At 41.2% G+C, this 20,000-nt stretch overlaps 1 protein-coding gene across 1 annotated transcript in view; it reads left to right on the forward strand.

The window, feature by feature from the left end:
- The window catches only part of nell2b (neural EGFL like 2b), a 67,867-nt gene that overhangs the window by 9,635 nt on the left and 38,232 nt on the right, over positions 1-20,000 (forward strand). Inside the window, exons 3-9 of the mRNA XM_060890011.1 lie at positions 12,253-12,403; positions 16,609-16,782; positions 16,878-16,974; positions 17,933-18,005; positions 18,137-18,219; positions 19,271-19,399; positions 19,520-19,622. Of these exons, the coding sequence (XP_060745994.1) occupies positions 12,253-12,403; positions 16,609-16,782; positions 16,878-16,974; positions 17,933-18,005; positions 18,137-18,219; positions 19,271-19,399; positions 19,520-19,622 (810 nt within the window). The remainder of the gene's footprint in view (positions 1-12,252; positions 12,404-16,608; positions 16,783-16,877; positions 16,975-17,932; positions 18,006-18,136; positions 18,220-19,270; positions 19,400-19,519; positions 19,623-20,000) is intronic.

Below are 20,000 nucleotides of genomic sequence, written 5' to 3' on the forward strand. Positions count from 1 at the left end.
ATCATTTAGAAGCAGAATCATTTTTTAATCAGTCGAGTGTATCAAGTATACAAAACAAAGCTGGATCATTTTATTGTTACGTGCTGTTGTTTATGTGGAAGCAGCTGATTCTTATAATTGGCAAATCAAGAAGGCAATCATTGCAGGCTCCAGTAGAACAGAAACAATAAAAACTGTATCACTCAGAGCTGTGATACGAGTCTAAAGTTTTCATTGAATGTTATTTTGGACTAGTCTGTGGAATACATTTTAAACAACATCCCAGGTTGGGTTTTGTTTGCAGTCTTCTGGACTTTAGGTATTAAAGTTTTATTTAAAGGGGTTAAATACCATAACTAGAAAATGATTGTGAGACTGTGAGATTGTGAGAAAATGAGACTGAAAATATAGTATTCAGTAATTTTAACTGACATTAAGATATACAGTACAGTAGCATCTGTGTAGTCCTATCATTAATGTGCTAATAGTGGTCCCATACTGGACTGAACTATTTTTATTTTAGGAATAAATGTCATATAGAGGCATATTGACTAACCTGCAGAAGAAAAGCCTTCTCATGGCTGCTCAGTACATTTTTTTGAAGAATCCACAATATTTTGACATATTATCGTTTAAATATTATCATATTCTACAAATGTATCACGGCCACGTACATGTTTGAGTAATTGAAATCATTTGATGCTTGTATTTAGATGTTTATACTGGGTTTGAATTGGGCAAAAGATTTGACATGGCTAGAAAAGGTTCTTATTTTTTGTCATGCATTTTGCCAGTTAGCAAACTGTTTGCTAGCTAGCAGATGAAATTATGACCATATGGCTGTGTTAAGCTTACACACAGGAGAGGTATTTAACAGCAGGTTAATATTGGTGCAACAATAATATCTTAGAATTAAAGCTAAACTCATGCTAGCAGATATAATGAAAGATACCTAGCATTAACTATAATCCACAAGAACACTACCCTGTTCTGTATGCAGGGTTCATACAAAAGCTGTATGTAAATAAATATGAAAAACGTTTACAGAAACCAGACATGGTTTAATTCAATGTTTGTATGCAAAACAAAGCTAACATATTTACCAACCATAAAGATAACTAACCACAACATGCTTCTTTAGATTTGATGGCTAATGACCTTTGCTTGAAAAAACTGAGCAAAGTCTATCTGTCTGTCTGTCTGTCTGTCTGTCTGTCTGTCTGTAAATCTGCCTCTCCTTCTGACTGACTGACTGACTGACTGAACAAACACAATAGGATCATCTCTTTATTTCATTTAGTTTAAAGACTCACTGGGGCAGAGAGTAAATAATGAGCAGAAGATGCACTGTTCTCGTCTGTGTGTGTGTGTGTGTGTGTGTGTGTGTGTGTGTGTGATGAGTTGAGTAAGTGAGTGTGTGGACAGGCAGAAGGCAAACGTTTGCAGTGTTTTCATAGAGCTGATTTAAACACTTTTCCCAAAGGAGACAGACATGCAGATATCCCCCCCCCCCCTCTCTCTCTCATTCATCTCCCTTCTCACCACCTTACTCGCTCTGCATGTGTGTGTTTGCGTGTGTGTGTATATGTGTGCGACTTCTCGCTTGCTCACGTCATATAATCTATGTGGCTCATGTGAGGATGTGTGCTGTTTGACGTCATTGGCTGGCAGCCTTTAGATTTGATCACTTCAGAGAAACGCATTACTCGATTACTTACTGTTCCCCCGTTCACAGCAGAAATCAGTGGGATTCAATGTAGTAATGGAGTTTAACATTTAAATCAACAATATATGAGAGATCTCATGGATCGAGTGTAGATGGTAGTGTATATACTGTATAATAATTATCCAAAATAGCTGCGAATCTCCTGCTTGTTTATCAGCTGATTTTTTTTTTAACTAGAATTTTAATTCTGATGAACAGCTTTGCTTTGCTGCTGCACTTGTATCAGAGTTGTATCTGATATCTCACATTTTGTCACATCAAGTATGGACTTGTTTTATGAATAAAAAAAAAAGGCTTGTCTGGATGTTGGGATGATTTTCATTTTGTTTGGTGCTGACTATTCAGAGTATTAACACATGGACTGTGAGTCATGCATTTAGATTTTCTCCATTTCACTCATCAAAGCTCCTTAGAGCCCAAAGCTGCTATGGATAGCTGTCCATCTGCTGCATTTCCTCCATCTGAGCTCTTCACTGTTCTAGCATCAGCCTCCAAATTGCCTCCAAGCTGTCAGTCTTCATCATGAACAAATTGCTTTTGTTTACTGAAAATATTCACTTGAATTCAGTTGTATTTATAGAGTGTTTTGAAAGTGGACATTGTCACAAAGTAGCTTCACAGAAATCTGGATATGGATTTATGCTTATTCTTAATGAGCAAGCCAGATAAAACTGTGACAAAAGAAGAAAACTTGATAGGAACCACACTCAAAAGAGAATGAATCCTTCTCTGTGTGACACTGAGTGGTGTGAATACAAGGCATTACTCATACACAAATGTATGCTATAAAGTCAAGCAGTGCAAAGTGCATTGAAGGGTCTTCAGTATGATCATCACTCACTCACTCACTCACTCATTCCTCTTCTACCGCTTATCCGAGCTACCTCGGGTCACAGGGAGCCTGTGCCTATCTCAGGCGTCATTGGGCATCAAGGCAGGATACACCATGGATGGAGTGCCAACCCATCGCAGGGCACACACACTCTCATTCACTCACGCAATCACACACACTACGGACAATTTTCCAGAGATGCCAATCAACCTACCATGCATGTCTTTGGACCGGGGGAGGAAACCGGAGTACCCGGAGGAAACCCCCGAGGCACGGGGAGAACATGCAAACTCCACACACACAAGGCGGAGGCGGGAATCGAACCCCCAACCCTGGAGGTGTGAGGCGAATGTGCTTTAAATCAATCATGTCCAGGTGAGGTTATCTACTGAATATTGAATACGAATTGACTGTAAAATGTTTTTAGCAAGTAGCAATCTTTAGTTTGTTCAGGTGCCATCCACAGCCACTTTAATATATTGTTATCGGCTCTTTGCAATCTTCAAGCTACCCATGTGAGGCCATCAAAAGCAATGAGTGGTTCTCAGGTGAAGCAGGTTCCAGGCTGAAATAGAGAAAAGATCAGGCAGATCTGGACAGCAGATTAGGAACAGGAGTAACATGTAGCTTGAAAATGGTGTCCAAAAGTATGTGGACACTTGACCATCTTGACCATCTCACCCACAAGTGGTTGCCAAAAATTTGGAAGTACATAATTGTCTAGAATGTCTGTAACATTACAATTTCCCTTCAGTGGAAATAATGTTCCAGCATGACAATGTTTCTGTACATAAAGCCCCTGAGCTCCATGAAGACATGGTGTGTTAATGTTGGAGTGGAAGAACTTGAGTGTCCTGCACAGAGCCCTGACTCTGACTCAACCCCACTGAACACCTTTGGGATGAACTGGAACACCGACTGAACCCCAGACCTCCTCACTCTTACACCATCAGTGTCTGATCTCACTAATGCTCCTGTAGCTGAATGATCACTAATCCCCACAGACACACTTCAACATCAGTGTCTGATCTCACTAATGCTCCTGTAGCTGAATGATCACTAATCCCCACAGACACACTTCAACATCAGTGTCTGATCTCACTAATGCTCCTGTAGCTGAATGATCACTAATCCCCACAGACACACTTCAACATCAGTGTCTGATCTCACTAATGCTCCTGTAGCTGAATGATCACTAATCCCCACAGACACACTCCAACATCAGTGTCTGATCTCACTAATGCTCTTGTAGCTGAATGATCACTAATCCCCACAGACACACTCCAACATCAGTGTCTGATCTCACTAATGCTCCTGTAGCTGAATGATCACTAATCCCCACAGACACACTCCAACATCAGTGTCTGATCAAACTAATGCTCTTGTAGCTGAATGATCTCCCCTTCAGCCACAGCTCGCAACCTTGGGGTAACCATGGACAATCAACTGTCCTTTTCCTCTCATGTTGCTAATGTGACTCGCTCATGTCGGTTTCTTCTCTACAACATTAGAAGGATTCGACCATTTCTGTCCACACAGGCTGCTCAGGTACTTGTTCAGTCTCTTGTCATTTCTAGACTGGATTACTGCAACGCACTGCTGGCAGGTCTACCTATGAACGCAATCCGTCCTCTGCAAATGATCCAAAATGCAGCTGCCCGGCTTGTTTTCAACCTGCCAAAGTTCTCTCATACCACCCCGCTGCTGCGATCCCTCCACTGGCTTCCGGTAGCTGCACGCATCAGATTCAAAACACTGATGCTGGCCTACAAAGCCACAAACGGACCAGCTCCCTCTTACCTCAAAGCCCTCATCACTCCTCGCTCTGCACCCTCAGATCTACCAGCACTGCTCGACTGGTTCCACCATCTCTCAGGGTAAGAGGCAAGTATACTACAAGACTCTTTTCTGTTCTGGCACCAAGGTGGTGGAACGAACTTCCCCTAGAGGTCTGGACAGCTGAGTCCCTGGCTATTTTCAAGCGGCGGTTGAAGACCTACTTATTCAGGAAACACTTCAACTAGCACTTCTTTCATTATCTTTCGCATTTTAAAAAAAAAAACAAAAAAACAAACACCTTTGACACTTTTTCATTGTAACTTTGAACAAATGTTTTAAACTCATGGTATCTTAAGTATGTAACCTAGTGAGCCAGCATTAATGTATTCAATGTTAGAGATTTAAGCACTTATGTACGTCGCTCTGGATAAGGGCGTCTGCCAAATGCTGTAAATGTAAATGATCACTAATCCCCACAGACACACTCCAACATCAGTGTCTGATCTCACTAATGCTCTTGTAGCTGAATGATCACTAATCCCCACAGACACACTCCAACATCAGTGTCTGATCTCACTAATGCTCCTGTAGCTGAATGATCACTAATCCCCACAGACACACCCCAACATCAGTGTCTGATCTCGCTAATGCTCCTGTAGCTGAATGATCACTAATCCCCACAGACACACCCCAACATCAGTGTCTGATCTCACTAAAGCTCCTGTAGCTGAATGATCACTAATCCCCACAGACACACCCCAACATCAGTGTCTGATCTCGCTAATGCTCCTGTAGCTGAATGATCACTAATCCCCACAGACACACCCCAACATCAGTGTCTGATCTCACTAAAGCTCCTGTAGCTGAATGATCACTAATCCCCACAGACACACTCCAACATCAGTGTCTGATCTCACTAATGCTCCTGTAGCTGAATGATCACTAATCCCCACAGACACACCTCAACATCAGTGTCTGATCTCACTAATGCTCCTGTAGCTGAATGATCACTAATCCCCACAGACACACCCCAACATCAGTGTCTGATCTCACTAATGCTCCTGTAGCTGAATGATCACTAATCCCCACAGACACACCCCAACATCAGTGTCTGATCTCACTAAAGCTCCTGTAGCTGAATGATCACTAATCCCCACAGACACACCCCAACATCAGTGTCTGATCTCACTAAAGCTCCTGTAGCTGAATGATCACTAATCCCCACAGACACACTCCAACATCAGTGTCTGATCTCACTAATGCTCCTGTAGCTGAATGATCACTAATCCCCACAGACACACTCCAACATCAGTGTCTGATCTCACTAATGCTCCTGTAGCTGAATGATCACTAATCCCCACAGACACACTCCAACATCAGTGTCTGATCTCACTAATGCTCCTGTAGCTGAATGATCACTAATCCCCACAGACACACTCCTACATCAGTGTCTGATCTCACTAATGCTCCTGTAGCTGAATGATCACTAATCCCCACAGACACACTACTACATCAGTGTCTGATCTCACTAATGCTCTTGTAGCTGAATGATCACTAATCCCCACAGACACACTCCAACATCAGTGTCTGATCTCACTAATGCTCCTGTAGCTGAATGATCACTAATCCCCACAGACACACTCCAACATCAGTGTCTGATCTCACTAATGCTCCTGTAGCTGAATGATCACTAATCCCCACAGACACACTCCAACATCAGTGTCTGATCTCACTAATGCTCCTGTAGCTGAATGATCACTAATCCCCACAGACACACTCCAACATCAGTGTCTGATCTCACTAATGCTCCTGTAGCTGAATGATCACTAATCCCCACAGACACACTCCAACATCAGTGTCTGATCTCACTAATGCTCCTGTAGCTGAATGATCACTAATCCCCACAGACACACTCCAACATCAGTGTCTGATCTCACTAATGCTCCTGTAGCTGAATGATCACTAATCCCCACAGACACACTCCTACATCAGTGTCTGATCTCACTAATGCTCCTGTAGCTGAATGATCACTAATCCCCACAGACACACTCCAACATCAGTGTCTGATCTCACTAATGCTCCTGTAGCTGAATGATCACTAATCCCCACAGACACACTCCAACATCAGTGTCTGATCTCACTAATGCTCCTGTAGCTGAATGATCACTAATCCCCACAGACACACTCCAACATCAGTGTCTGATCTCACTAATGCTCCTGTAGCTGAATGATCACTAATCCACACAGACACACTCCAACATCAGTGTCTGATCTCAGTAATGCTCTTGTAGCTGAATGATCACTAATCCCCACAGACACACTCCAACATCAGTGTCTGATCTCACTAATGCTCCTGTAGCTGAATGATCACTAATCCCCACAGACACACTCCAACATCAGTGTCTGATCTCACTAATGCTCCTGTAGCTGAATGATCACTAATCCCCACAGACACACTCCTACATCAGTGTCTGATCTCACTAATGCTCCTGTAGCTGAATGATCACTAATCCCCACAGACACACCCCAACATCAGTGTCTGATCTCACTAATGCTCCTGTAGCTGAATGATCACTAATCCCCACAGACACACTCCAACATCAGTGTCTGATCTCACTAATGCTCCTGTAGCTGAATGATCACTAATCCCCACAGACACACTCCAACATCAGTGTCTGATCTCACTAATACTACTGTATCTGAATGATCACTAATCCCCACAGACACACTCCTACATCAGTGTCTGATCTCACTAATGCTCCTGTAGCTGAATGATCACTAATCCCCACAGACACACTCCAACATCAGTGTCTGATCTCACTAATGCTCCTGTAGCTGAATGATCACTAATCCCCACAGACACACTCCAACATCAGTGTCTGATCTCACTAATGCTCCTGTAGCTGAATGATCACTAATCCCCACAGACACACTCCAACATCAGTGTCTGATCTCACTAATGCTCCTGTAGCTGAATGATCACTAATCCACACAGACACACTCCAACATCAGTGTCTGATCTCAGTAATGCTCTTGTAGCTGAATGATCACTAATCCCCACAGACACACTCCAACATCAGTGTCTGATCTCACTAATGCTCCTGTAGCTGAATGATCACTAATCCCCACAGACACACTCCAACATCAGTGTCTGATCTCACTAATGCTCCTGTAGCTGAATGATCACTAATCCCCACAGACACACTCCTACATCAGTGTCTGATCTCACTAATGCTCCTGTAGCTGAATGATCACTAATCCCCACAGACACACCCCAACATCAGTGTCTGATCTCACTAATGCTCCTGTAGCTGAATGATCACTAATCCCCACAGACACACTCCAACATCAGTGTCTGATCTCACTAATGCTCCTGTAGCTGAATGATCACTAATCCCCACAGACACACTCCAACATCAGTGTCTGATCTCACTAATACTACTGTATCTGAATGATCACTAATCCCCACAGACACACTCCTACATCAGTGTCTGATCTCACTAATGCTCCTGTAGCTGAATGATCACTAATCCCCACAGACACACTCCTACATCAGTGTCTGATCTCACTAATGCTCCTGTAGCTGAATGATCACTAATCCCCACAGACACACTCCAACATCAGTGTCTGATCTCACTAATGCTCCTGTAGCTGAATGATCACTAATCCCCACAGACACACACTAACATCTAGTTCTAGTGGAACATCTTCACAGAAGAGTGAAGTGCATTATAATTGCAAAGAGGACTAAATGTGGAATGTTCGCCAACTACATACCAAGCAATCCTATTTTTTTTGCATTCAAATTGGGTTTCTGTAAATACCAGTCACCCTTAAAGCACCTCGTACATTCACGGCAAAACGATTTGTGACATCCACATAATTCCATAAACAAGATAAAATAAAACTGTGTGTAACTCTTCCAGCAAAGCAGAATATTTTCTATTGTGCTAATTGAATGATGTGTTGATGTTAGTTTATGGATTTGATATTCAATTGCTCTATCTTAGTGATTCTTGAACTGTTCCCTAAGCCCTAAGTCATTACATAAGATGAATAAATGAATGATTGAACCCAGGCATAGCTGCTAATCATGAATCAGACCAATACAATACAAACAGCAAACGATCTCAACTTATTTGGTTTTAACTTTTTTTTTTTCTTTTTTTTGTTATGTACTTATGATATCTATATATACCTGTTATGTATAAATGGAGTATATATATCAGTCTATATACTGTACAGTGGAATGTACTGTATGCAGTTATAAAGTGGTTCAAATTGGGGAATATTGCACAAACAAACCCAGTGTAAAAATAATATAGAAAATAAACACAGCAAACTTTCATAGTTGGAAAGATTGCACATACAGTACGAGGACTTTCAGAGTCAGAGACTGATTAGCACAATGCAACCACTGTACAGTGTAGATGTAAGACATAATGACACAACTGTACAGTGTAGATGTAAGACATAATTACACAACTGTACAGTGTAGATGTAAGACATAATGACACAACTGTACAGTGTAGATGTAAGACATAATGACACAACTGTACAGTGTAGATGTAAGACATAATGACACAACTGTACAGTGTAGATGTAAGGCATAATGACACAACTGTACAGTGTAGATGTAAGACATAACGACACAACTGTACAGTGTAGATGTAAGACATAATGACACAACTGTACAGTGTAGATGTAAGACATAATGACACAACTGTACAGTGTAGATGTAAGGCATAATGACACAACTGTACAGTGTAGATGTAAGACATAATGACACAACTGTACAGTGTAGATGTAAGGCATAATGACACAACTGTACAGTGTAGATGTAAGACATAATGACACAACTGTACAGTGTAGATGTAAGGCATAATGACACAACTGTACAGTGTAGATGTAAGACATAACGACACAACTGTACAGTGTAGATGTAAGACATAACGACACAACTGTACAGTGTAGATGTAAGACATAATGACAACTGTACAGTGTAGATGTAAGACATAACGACACAACTGTACAGTGTAGATGTAAGACATAATGACAACTGTACAGTGTAGATGTAAGACATAATGACACAACTGTACAGTGTAGATGTAAGACATAATGACACAACTGTACAGTGTAGATGTAAGACATAATGACACAACTGTACAGTGTAGATGTAAGACATAATGACACAACTGTACAGTGTAGATGTAAGACATAATGACACAACTGTACAGTGTAGATGTAAGACATAATGACACAACTGTACAGTGTAGATGTAAGGCATAATGACACAACTGTACAGTGTAGATGTAAGACATAACGACACAACTGTACAGTGTAGATGTAAGACATAATGACACAACTGTACAGTGTAGATGTAAGACATAATGACACAACTGTACAGTGTAGATGTAAGACATAATGACACAACTGTACAGTGTAGATGTAAGACATAATGACACAACTGTACAGTGTAGATGTAAGACATAATGACACAACTGTACAGTGTAGATGTAAGGCATAATGACACAACTGTACAGTGTAGATGTAAGACATAACGACACAACTGTACAGTGTAGATGTAAGACATAACGACACAACTGTACAGTGTAGATGTAAGGCATAATGACACAACTGTACAGTTTAGATGTAAGGCATAATGACACAACTGTACAGTGTAGATGTAAGGCATAATGACACAACTGTACAGTGTAGATGTAAGACATAATGACACAACTGTACAGTTTAGATGTAAGGCATAATGACACAACTGTACAGTGTAGATGTAAGGCATAATGACACAACTGTACAGTGTAGATGTAAGACATAATGACACAACTGTACAGTTTAGATGTAAGACATAATGACAACTGTACAGTGTAGATGTAAGACATAACGACACAACTGTACAGTGTAGATGTAAGACATAATGACACAACCGTACAGTGTAGATGTAAGACATAACGACACAACCGTACAGTGTAGATGTAAGGCATAATGACACAACTGTACAGTGTAGATGTAAGACATAATGACACAACCGTACAGTGTAGATGTAAGACATAATGACACAACTGTACAGTGTAGATGTAAGACATAATGACACAACCGTACAGTGTAGATGTAAGGCATAATGACACAACTGTACAGTGTAGATGTAAGACATAATGACACAACTGTACAGTGTAGATGTAAGGCATAATGACACAACTGTACAGTGTAGATGTAAGACATAATGACACAACTGTACAGTGTAGATGTAAGACATAATGATAGAGTGCACTACATGGTGCACACAGTGGGTTGTGCTTGTGGTGGTGTTATTGGTTAGTGTTGCCTGCTGGTGTGGGATCTGATAGTGAGATACTGCATGTCTGATGGGAGCAGCGAGAGTAGTCCATGATGGAGATTTCCCTTAAAACGACTAACTAAACCAGTTAAACTGACAGCACTCGGCGATAGCACTGTTGTTGTAGAAAGCTTCAAACTTAGTTCACACTGTTCACTGATCTACATTTCAGCTCGTCTTCCATTCAAACAAGACTTTAAATCCAACTCATTGAAATGCTTGAAAGCACCAGCAGTTTGTCGTAATGCCAAATTCATAGAAATCTTGCAAAACACTGCAAAAATGAGCAAGTAAAGATTTATTGAATAAAAGAAAAGGAGTCTAATATTTAACTTTAAATGATTATTAGATCAAATATATATATATATATATATCCAATTAGCATGTTTCCTGATTATATTTACTAATTTCAAGTTCCAGGAAAATGTCTATAAATAGCTTTAATAATTTTATATTTGTAGTAAAAATAAATATTAGTTGAATTTGCCTTATATTCTATATCTTTTCGCTTGTCCAGTGAAATCACATTTTTCCACAATACAGAAAATACTTCCTTTCTTGTTATTTCCTATCCATAATAATTGGCACCCACATGATGGCTAACCTTACACTGGAAATATGAGTGAAATGTATTGCATTCACCTTCAGTGACCACTTTGTCCTAGACATCGATGTGATTTATCCGGATCTCAGGAACACTCATTCCCACTTGGGGGTGATTTCTTGTAGGCAGTTCACACGCTGAAGTTTATTGAGGTTGTAGGATGCAACCAGAGAAGGTGGAACAAACCCACGTGGACACGGAGAACATGCACAGAAACACAACAACACATCTAGTACACTGGGAAACATATAATCTGTGGTCAGGTTTAAGAAAAATAAATAGTGTATAGTTTATGTGAAAAAAAAAATTGTGAATTTATTCAGTATTCATATGCTGAAACAACACTCTAATTGCTAGAGTGAATTATGTAGAGGGAGTGTGATCAATTCACACAGTATAAAGTAAACCATTTACATGAATGCAATTAAACTCTGTTGGAAACCTTCAGAAGTAAGGCGGCTGATGCAGAACACACACAAGCCTTATACCGTATTCGACTTGAATTTTATCCATGGCTTTTGAAACTGTGTTATTTAAGACATGAAACCGTGTTAATGTAACTTCATTGAGTCACATGGATCCAGTGTACACCAGTTGAATTCCAATGAGCTTTTTGTCTGTGTAACAGCTCTGGATTGAAACGAACATCCTTTATTTAAAGCGAAATAATTTTACTATAAAACAAATTTGGACTTGTCTCACATGCTTTTCTAACCTTGCTTAACCCATAATTCATGTCAGCCAGCTGACTCTATAAAAAGCATTGCAGGTCATTAAAGGAAATGATCATATTTTTACACTTTTTTTTTTAAAGCAATGTGTTGAGCTGAGAATTATGTCTAGCCACATCCCATAATATGAAGATATTGTAAATAGATGTAATGCCTTATTTTTTGCACTTGCACTACTGTTGATCCCCCCTCCCCTCTCTCTCTCTCTCTCTCTCTCTCTCCCGCCTCCCCCCTCTCTCACGTTTACAGGGACGAGGAGGAGTGTGCGAGCCTCGGCAGGAGTGGCAGAGCGAATTCTGCAGAAGCTCAGAGGCAGAGTGGAGCTCACCCTACTGCTGACACTCAAACAAGATAAATTCAACTCGGGTGTGTTGCTGTCCATCCATCACGGAGAACAAAGGTACATGCTGGACTGAAATGAGATTATTGGAAGAATAAAACCCTTGAAAAAATCAGCACATAGAGACAAAAGCACAGGGCCAACTCAAACAGCTATGAACGTGATATTATCAGTATCAGCTCAAGTCCACTGTGCACAATTCTTACTTTAAAATAACACAAATCAGTGACACAAACATGGGTTTTCATACATGAATGTGTATCACCTACTTAGGATTAATCGATCAGGGATTTAATTAAACCAGATCTGTTAAATTGAAAAGCACACACTGGAACAAATTAGATTGTAACATCAATTCGAATAGAAGCTACATCTCGGGTAGGGTCACGATGGAGAAGAGCAGGTTTTGATTCACGTCAGAATGAACTACTGCTGAGTTTTCTGTTCAAGAGGTTTTATCAGGTTACTTGTATTGTGGCAAGATGCCATAGTTCCATTATCAGCATTAATGCATCTCTTTCCTATAAATGAGTAGGAATGAAATCTGACGCTGTGGCAGTCTACTCCTAATAGTTTAAACATAACCTCCAGATAGATGTATTAACACTGCTCCAGAGGTGTTGAGTTTTCTCTGCAGCTATGATGAATCACTCGGTGTCACAGATTATCAGAACTACTGGATCACATACAGTAAGAGCTGGAGAACCTCAAGACACAACCAGGTTTTAGTCTCAAATGTCAATGGACTTGTTCCCAAGGATCACTGAGCTATATTTCCCACATTTACAGTGAGAAGACATTTGGTTGCAGTCCACTTTTGTCACCAAACATCCTGATCGTGTTTCTGGTTAAAAATATTTGAGTGTGGTTCCACACACTTGTAAGTTCTGGAGCTGCATTTTGTCTGTTCTCTCAGGAAAGGCAACGTATTTGCAACTCCTCCAAACAGCTTGTTGTTGTGGAGGTGGCATCTAATATTTGATTTTGAAACAACTCCAACTAAACTGCAGCTCTGAAATTGATCTTTAAGGTCTCCAGCCTCCTCACTATACTGTACATACACAGAGTGAACTGAATGTATATTATACAATTGAGTTTAATCCTGATTTAAAGAATACAACAAAACCTACACAACTACATAAAACGTCCAGTCCATTTGAAAATAGAGAAAGAATTAGATTATCACTTTAACACGATATACGTGCAATATGACAACTGTCTTTTCTCATGATTATCTCTGTCACTGCACTGTGAGCTAAAGATGAATTAAACTGAATATAAATACATTAGACATGAACACGAGGTCATGTGTGATGCACTTACAGTATCCTTAGAAACTGCATGGTCAGGGTCACAGTGGTTTACATCAGGCTACAAGTTTGTTTACTGCAGGTAAGTACAAGCAAAAATAATGCATGTGCAAGCAGGATTATGAACCTGAGTGATGTAGCTGAGATTGAGGAACTGTCACAGTCAGAAGTCACAGAGCTTAATGTGCACGTCTGTTTTAATTCTTTAAACCTATATCTTCGAATGTTTTTAGTCAGTAGTTCAGCAATAGCTTGTTTTTAATTCATCTTTATTGTAAATGAGACAAATATACTGTACAATATAGTATAGAATTCCCCAAACACTACGTTTTTTTTCAGTTTTAAAGTTGACACTGACACATGAGCCACTGTGATCATGCTGTGTGTGTAATGACTCTTAATGATTGATTATCCTTCCACTTTAAGGTCAACCTGCTCATAACACAGTGGCTCAAGAACACACACACACACACACACTCATGCACTCCCACCCCTCAAAAAGAAGAAATGCTGTAAAGTAAAAATGGTACCAAAAATATATTTTTAATATGTTCATTGAAGTAAGTGACGTGACATACGGCTAAGTACGGTGACCCATACTCAGAATTCGTTCTCTGCATTTAACCCATCCAAAGTGCACACACACAGCAGTGAACACACACACACCGTGAACACACACCCGGAGCAGTGGGCAGCCATTTATGCTGCCGCGCCCAGGGAGCAGTTGGGGTGCTCAAGGGCACCTCAGTCGGGATATTGCCGGATGGAGACTCGAACCCACAACCTTAGGGTTAGGAGTCAAACTCTCTAACCATTAGGACATGACTTCCCCCAATAATAGCAATAATAGCAAGCAGGTACTAATGATCATCACAGCAATTAAGTGAAACAGAAACAGCTGTGTAAGGGACTTAAAGCTTGGTGAAGAACCTCCAAACTCTGCTACTAAGGTGAGGTTGAGGAAGACAGTTTCCTTTCACAGCTCATACACACCGTGGTAGTTATACAGACGGCAAGGAGTTCAAAGCAGCCTGGGGTTTCACACCATGCTGTTCAAGCTATTCTGAAGGATCATGCTTACTTCCCTTTAATAGCGGAGGATGTCCAGCAGTGCCAGCAGCAAAGAACTGGTAGAAACCATTGGGACCCAGATTCTGTCCAGATGTGGTCTTCATGGAGGACTTGTGGCCAAAAAGCCATACATTTGACCTGGAAACAAAGCTAAGCATCTCAACTATGCATAAAAACATAGAAACTGGGTGCAGAAAAATGTCAGCAGGTGCTAAATCACTAAATCCCTCCTGGTTGAAGTCCCAGGAGACACTTATAATTATTTCACCATGTGCAGGTATTGCTGCTTGTCAAGTTTGATTGATAGATCCTCTAATTTTGCTTGAATATCTGATTGCATGGGTCCTGGCTGTCATGAAAATAGATTGGCAGATCAATAAGAAAATGAATGGTAAAATAATCAGCCAGAGAGGGTGATGGTTTAATGACTAGTTTGATATATGTGCTTTAATCTAATTGATTGCTACCATACTGAGGCTTTATTGCTCGAAAGATGGTAAGAGATTCCAAATGTCTGAATATTCATTTGGAGCCACATCAAGACATAATTCTTTAGGTGACATTTTTAAGCTTTGGTGCTGCAATCACAAGTCTCTTGCTGCGCTGATTGATGTGTGGTCAAGGCTGCCGTGTGTGAACACCTCTAGCAACGTTAATCACATTTAACCCCAGCTAATTACTTTTACTTCCTACTTTTTTTCTTGTCTCACACAGGCCATAGAGCTCCGTTAGAAGAAAAGGATAGATTCTTAAATTTGGATGAATATTATTTCTAAGGGAGGATGTTCTTCGTTATAGCTTTTCTTTACATATCCCTGCTTCTTAGATAGCTGGGGGACAGAAAGCAGCGTCAGACATGATACAGCTTCCCTGGAGCAGAGAGGGTGACTTGTGACTTGCTCAAGCACCCAGCTCTGCAATGTCTCCCGAGATTTAACCATTGAGCCACCACAAATGTGTAAAGTGCCAAGCTGGGACTATTTGCAGGGCAAGGGCTCTTGATAGGGTGTGGCACCTGCCATTTAAGGAGGTAGCACTTTGTGCTTTCTTGAGAACCGGCCCATATTTTTACATAAACTGGTGCAGACTGGTAAAGTGTCATTTAAAAGCAGATGTGGGGGTGACCCAGTTCAAAACGAATTGTCTTGAAAATAATTTTCAAGTGGTGTTAAATCTCAATATAAAGTCTAAGGAGCAGTCACTACCTAAGATGTTGTAGATTAGAACAAATAAAAAAACCACCCAGTCTTGTTCCACTCTTCAGCTGTCAAGTGGACCCTGATGTGGTCGTCTTCTGTTGTAGCACACACTCCTAAAGATACCAAAATATATGCTTGGTTGGTATTAAAGTACCCAAATTGTGCTGAGAAATCATTCCCCACATCATTACACCCACCAGCCTGAACTGTTGACACATGGCATGGGTCCATGAATTTGTTTTTATGCCAAATTCTGACCCTGCCATCTGCATGCCTTGGCAGAAATAGAGATTTAACAAACCAGTCAATGTTTTTCAAATCTTTAGCTGTCCAGTTTTGGCGACTTCTCAAGATTTCTGTTCTTGACTGATGCAAGAGTAACCTGATGAGATTCTTTTCTACCCACCACAAGTGTAACAAGTGGCTACTTTTAGAGTCGCATATACTGTAGCTGTTGCCCATAAAAATCCCAGCAGGTCAACACTGTGTTTGGCAGCAACAAACACACCAATGGGCAAAGCCACTGTAATGACTTTATTTCCCCATAATGATGTTTGAATTGAACATTATCTCAGCTATACTTACAATGGCCTAGAGCCCAGACAAGAACGTATACTTCTTATATAAAGAAATAAGAATGTATTCCTTTTATCCTGCACTAAATCAAAGCAAATCAAACATGCAGGTATCTGGAGCTGGAGAGCAACGGGCAGCGCAGTGAAATCCGGCTGCACTACTGGATGGCAGATGCGCAGAACCGCACAGAGGTTTTCCCCTACAACCTGGCAGATGCTCGCTGGCATAGACTGGCCCTGACACTCAGCACTACTCAGCTGGTGCTTTATGTGGACTGCAGCAGGTCTGTAAGATGGAGGCATTATTTTTATATGGCTTGCTCACTTTGTCTATCAAGCATACTTTGAAGCAAAAATACCATTTTTTTTTTTCTGGTAGAATTTATGAAAGGATTGTCGCCACACCGTCTATGGACATTCCTGCAGGTACAACCGTGTGGCTTGGGCAAAGAAATAACGTTCATGGATTTTTTACGGTAAGACTCCAGCTCTGTGTGATTTAGATTTCTGCCAATGAAGTATCAAGCGAAAGATCTGTGATTAAAGGTGGGGTCTCCGTTGTTTGAGAAATGCTTCAGAAAACTGAGTCGGGATGACAAACAAAACAAAAATCAAAACAAACGTGTAGCCAATGAGCAGAAAGGGGCGTGTCTTGTCAATATGGGCTACACAAATAACACCTCTTTTTATCATAGTAATGTAGAGAGGCAGCTACAACTGCGTTTTGCTAGCAACAGTGTTTAGCTCAGGAGTTATTGACTCGGGGAAACTCCAATCTGTGAACATGCGGCCAACTTTACTTAAGACGCCGAGGTCGCTTTGTTCCTTCTCGATAGGTGAGTAACGTTGGTTTTGACCCATTTGGGTTGGGGCATGTTTGTTTTGGTGATTTTATATGTCAACATTGGCTTTCAAACAACGGAGACCCTACCTTTAAGCCAGCTTGTGTCAAAAAGTTGATGTTAACATACTTTCAATTTTTAAGTGAATAGTTAGAAGTGGGGGGCACGGTGGCTTAGTGGTTAGCACGTTCGCCTCACACCTCCAGGGTTGGTGGTTCGATTTGTGTGTGTGGAGTTTGCATGTTCTCCCCATGCCTCGGGGGTTTCCTCAGGGTACTCCGGTTTCCTCCCCCGGTCCAAAGATGCATGGTAGGTTGATTGGCATCTCTGGAAAATTGCCCGTAGTGTGTGATTGCGTGAGTGAATGAGAGTGTGTGTGTGTGTGCCCTGCGATGGGTTGGCACTCCGTCCAGGGTGTATCCTGCCTTGATGCCTGATGACGCCTGAGATAGGCACAGGCTCCCCGTGACCCGAGGTAGTTCGGATAAGCAGTAGAAGATGAGTGAGTGAGTAAGTGAGTGAGTAGTCAGAAGCAGAACACTCTTTGTGTCCATATTTATTTTCTCTTTGCTTTCCCTTTTCCCATACTAAGGGTGTGATGCAGGAGGTTGAGCTGGTGCTCATGCCTCAAGGATACATCTCACAGTGTCCTGATCTCAACCGCAGTGAGTGCACATCATACCTTCATATTTATTCTGCCATTAAACCGTTAGATAAACCTGTCTGCTAGGACACATTAAAACGAGCCATAATTCATTTTTATCTTCCATTAAGCTCACGTCTGTTGATGTTTCAGCTTGTCCAACCTGCAATGACTTCCATGGTCTGGTACAGAAAATCATGGAGCTGCAGGACATTTTGGCTAAAACATCTGGAAAGGTAGTGCATCTGTACTTATGATTTATTATGTATTTATTAAGTATGTGCTGGCAAATGATTCAAATGTTTCTGTATATAAAGCTAAAAATATATTATGTCGTATAAGGAATAAAATGATTCGACTTAAACATGCGTTATCTACAAAGATCCTTTATTAACAACGAGACCTGGAGACTTAAAGTAACATGAGCGATTGGTGACTAGATGTGGGCGTATCCAGAGACGTGACGGAGAGAGAGTTGAGAAAAGTCAAACTTCCTACAAATACGGAGACAAATGCTGCTTCTTCTTATGATGCAGTTCAACACTGCTGAAGTGTATTCTCAAGCAGCAAATCTCCCACCAGAATGTTTCATTTTAGCCACAAGAAAACTGATCTGGAATGCTACATGCGTCACCCACTGATAAGCGACGTTACTATGGTAACCGGTAATAGAAAAGCCTACTTACAACTTTATAGTACAGAGACTTGAGACTTGCAGCAATCAAACTGCTGTGTTTGTGAATGTAACTTATAGATTATCAAAAGTTTTGCACTTTTCTCAGACATAAGATTACAACAAAGCTATAAAGAGTTATACCAAAGCATTTTTCAGAATGTGTGTGCGTGTAAGAGTGTTCCTTTAAAAAAAATCCCTTATAAGATTCTTACAAGATAAAATGAGTCTAAAATCCTTAAACCTTGTTTGCACATCTGTGAAGTGAAGTGAAGTGAAGGACGTACGGCTAAATATGGACATACGTTCTCTGCATTTAACCCATCCAAAGTGCACACACACACACACACCGTGAACACACACCCGGAGCAGTGGGCAGCCATTTATGCTGCGGCGCCCGGGGAGCAGTTGGGGGGATTCGGTGCCTTGCACAAGGGCACCTCAGTCGTGGCCGGCCCGAGACTCGAACCCCAACCTTTGGGTTACGAGTCAGACTCTCTAACCATTAGGCCACGACTGCCCCGATGACTGTGCAGATGACTGTGCAGATGACTGCTGTTGTAACTCTCTACTTCTATCCTCTCATCCTGTTATATATTAATGCGTGGTTGCAGCTTGCTCGTGCAGAAAAAAGAATGAAGACTCTGGAAGGCTGTTACTGTGAGAAGACCTGCACTCTAAACGGAGAGATCTACAGGGACGAAGACGTCTGGATAGACGGATGCAAGAACTGCACGTGTTTGGTATGTTTTTTTTTATTGTATGTGACCCTTATAAAAAAATATCCTCTAAAGCCATGGAAGAGGTTAGCGGTGCTTCTGCTAATAGAGGTGGGTTTGTGTTCACTGTTTTGTTTGCTGTAGAATGGCAGTGTTGAGTGTGAGAGCATCTTCTGTCCTGCACCTCAGTGTCCTCCGGATACTGCACCAGCCTACATTCCTGGAGCGTGCTGTAAAGAGTGTCAGCGTGAGTGTACACTCACTAACACACACACACACACACACACACACACACACACACACAGACTGAGCTAAAACTGGATGGAAGCTGTTAGCTGATGATGAAATACTCTTTGGGAGTATGACGGGTGCCGGGGAGCCGGAGACAGTCCTACAGAGACGTGTGCTGCATTGAGAACTTTCTATTTTCCACCTTTCACCGTCTCTGACTAGGTAACTTGCTTTTAACTAGGAATGAACACGATCCCTGCTGTGCCGCCGAGCACGTTCCTGTGTTCGTTCCTTGTGATGTGACGCAATGGCTGTAGAGTTAACAAGCACGAGCTGTGTCTCAAATAGCTGACACTTTTTTTTTTTCACGTAGATGTTACAACAACGAAGGATG

The sequence above is a fragment of the Tachysurus vachellii genome, chromosome 16 (genome assembly GCF_030014155.1).
Source record: "Tachysurus vachellii isolate PV-2020 chromosome 16, HZAU_Pvac_v1, whole genome shotgun sequence".
Classification (NCBI taxonomy): Eukaryota; Metazoa; Chordata; class Actinopteri; order Siluriformes; family Bagridae; genus Tachysurus; species Tachysurus vachellii.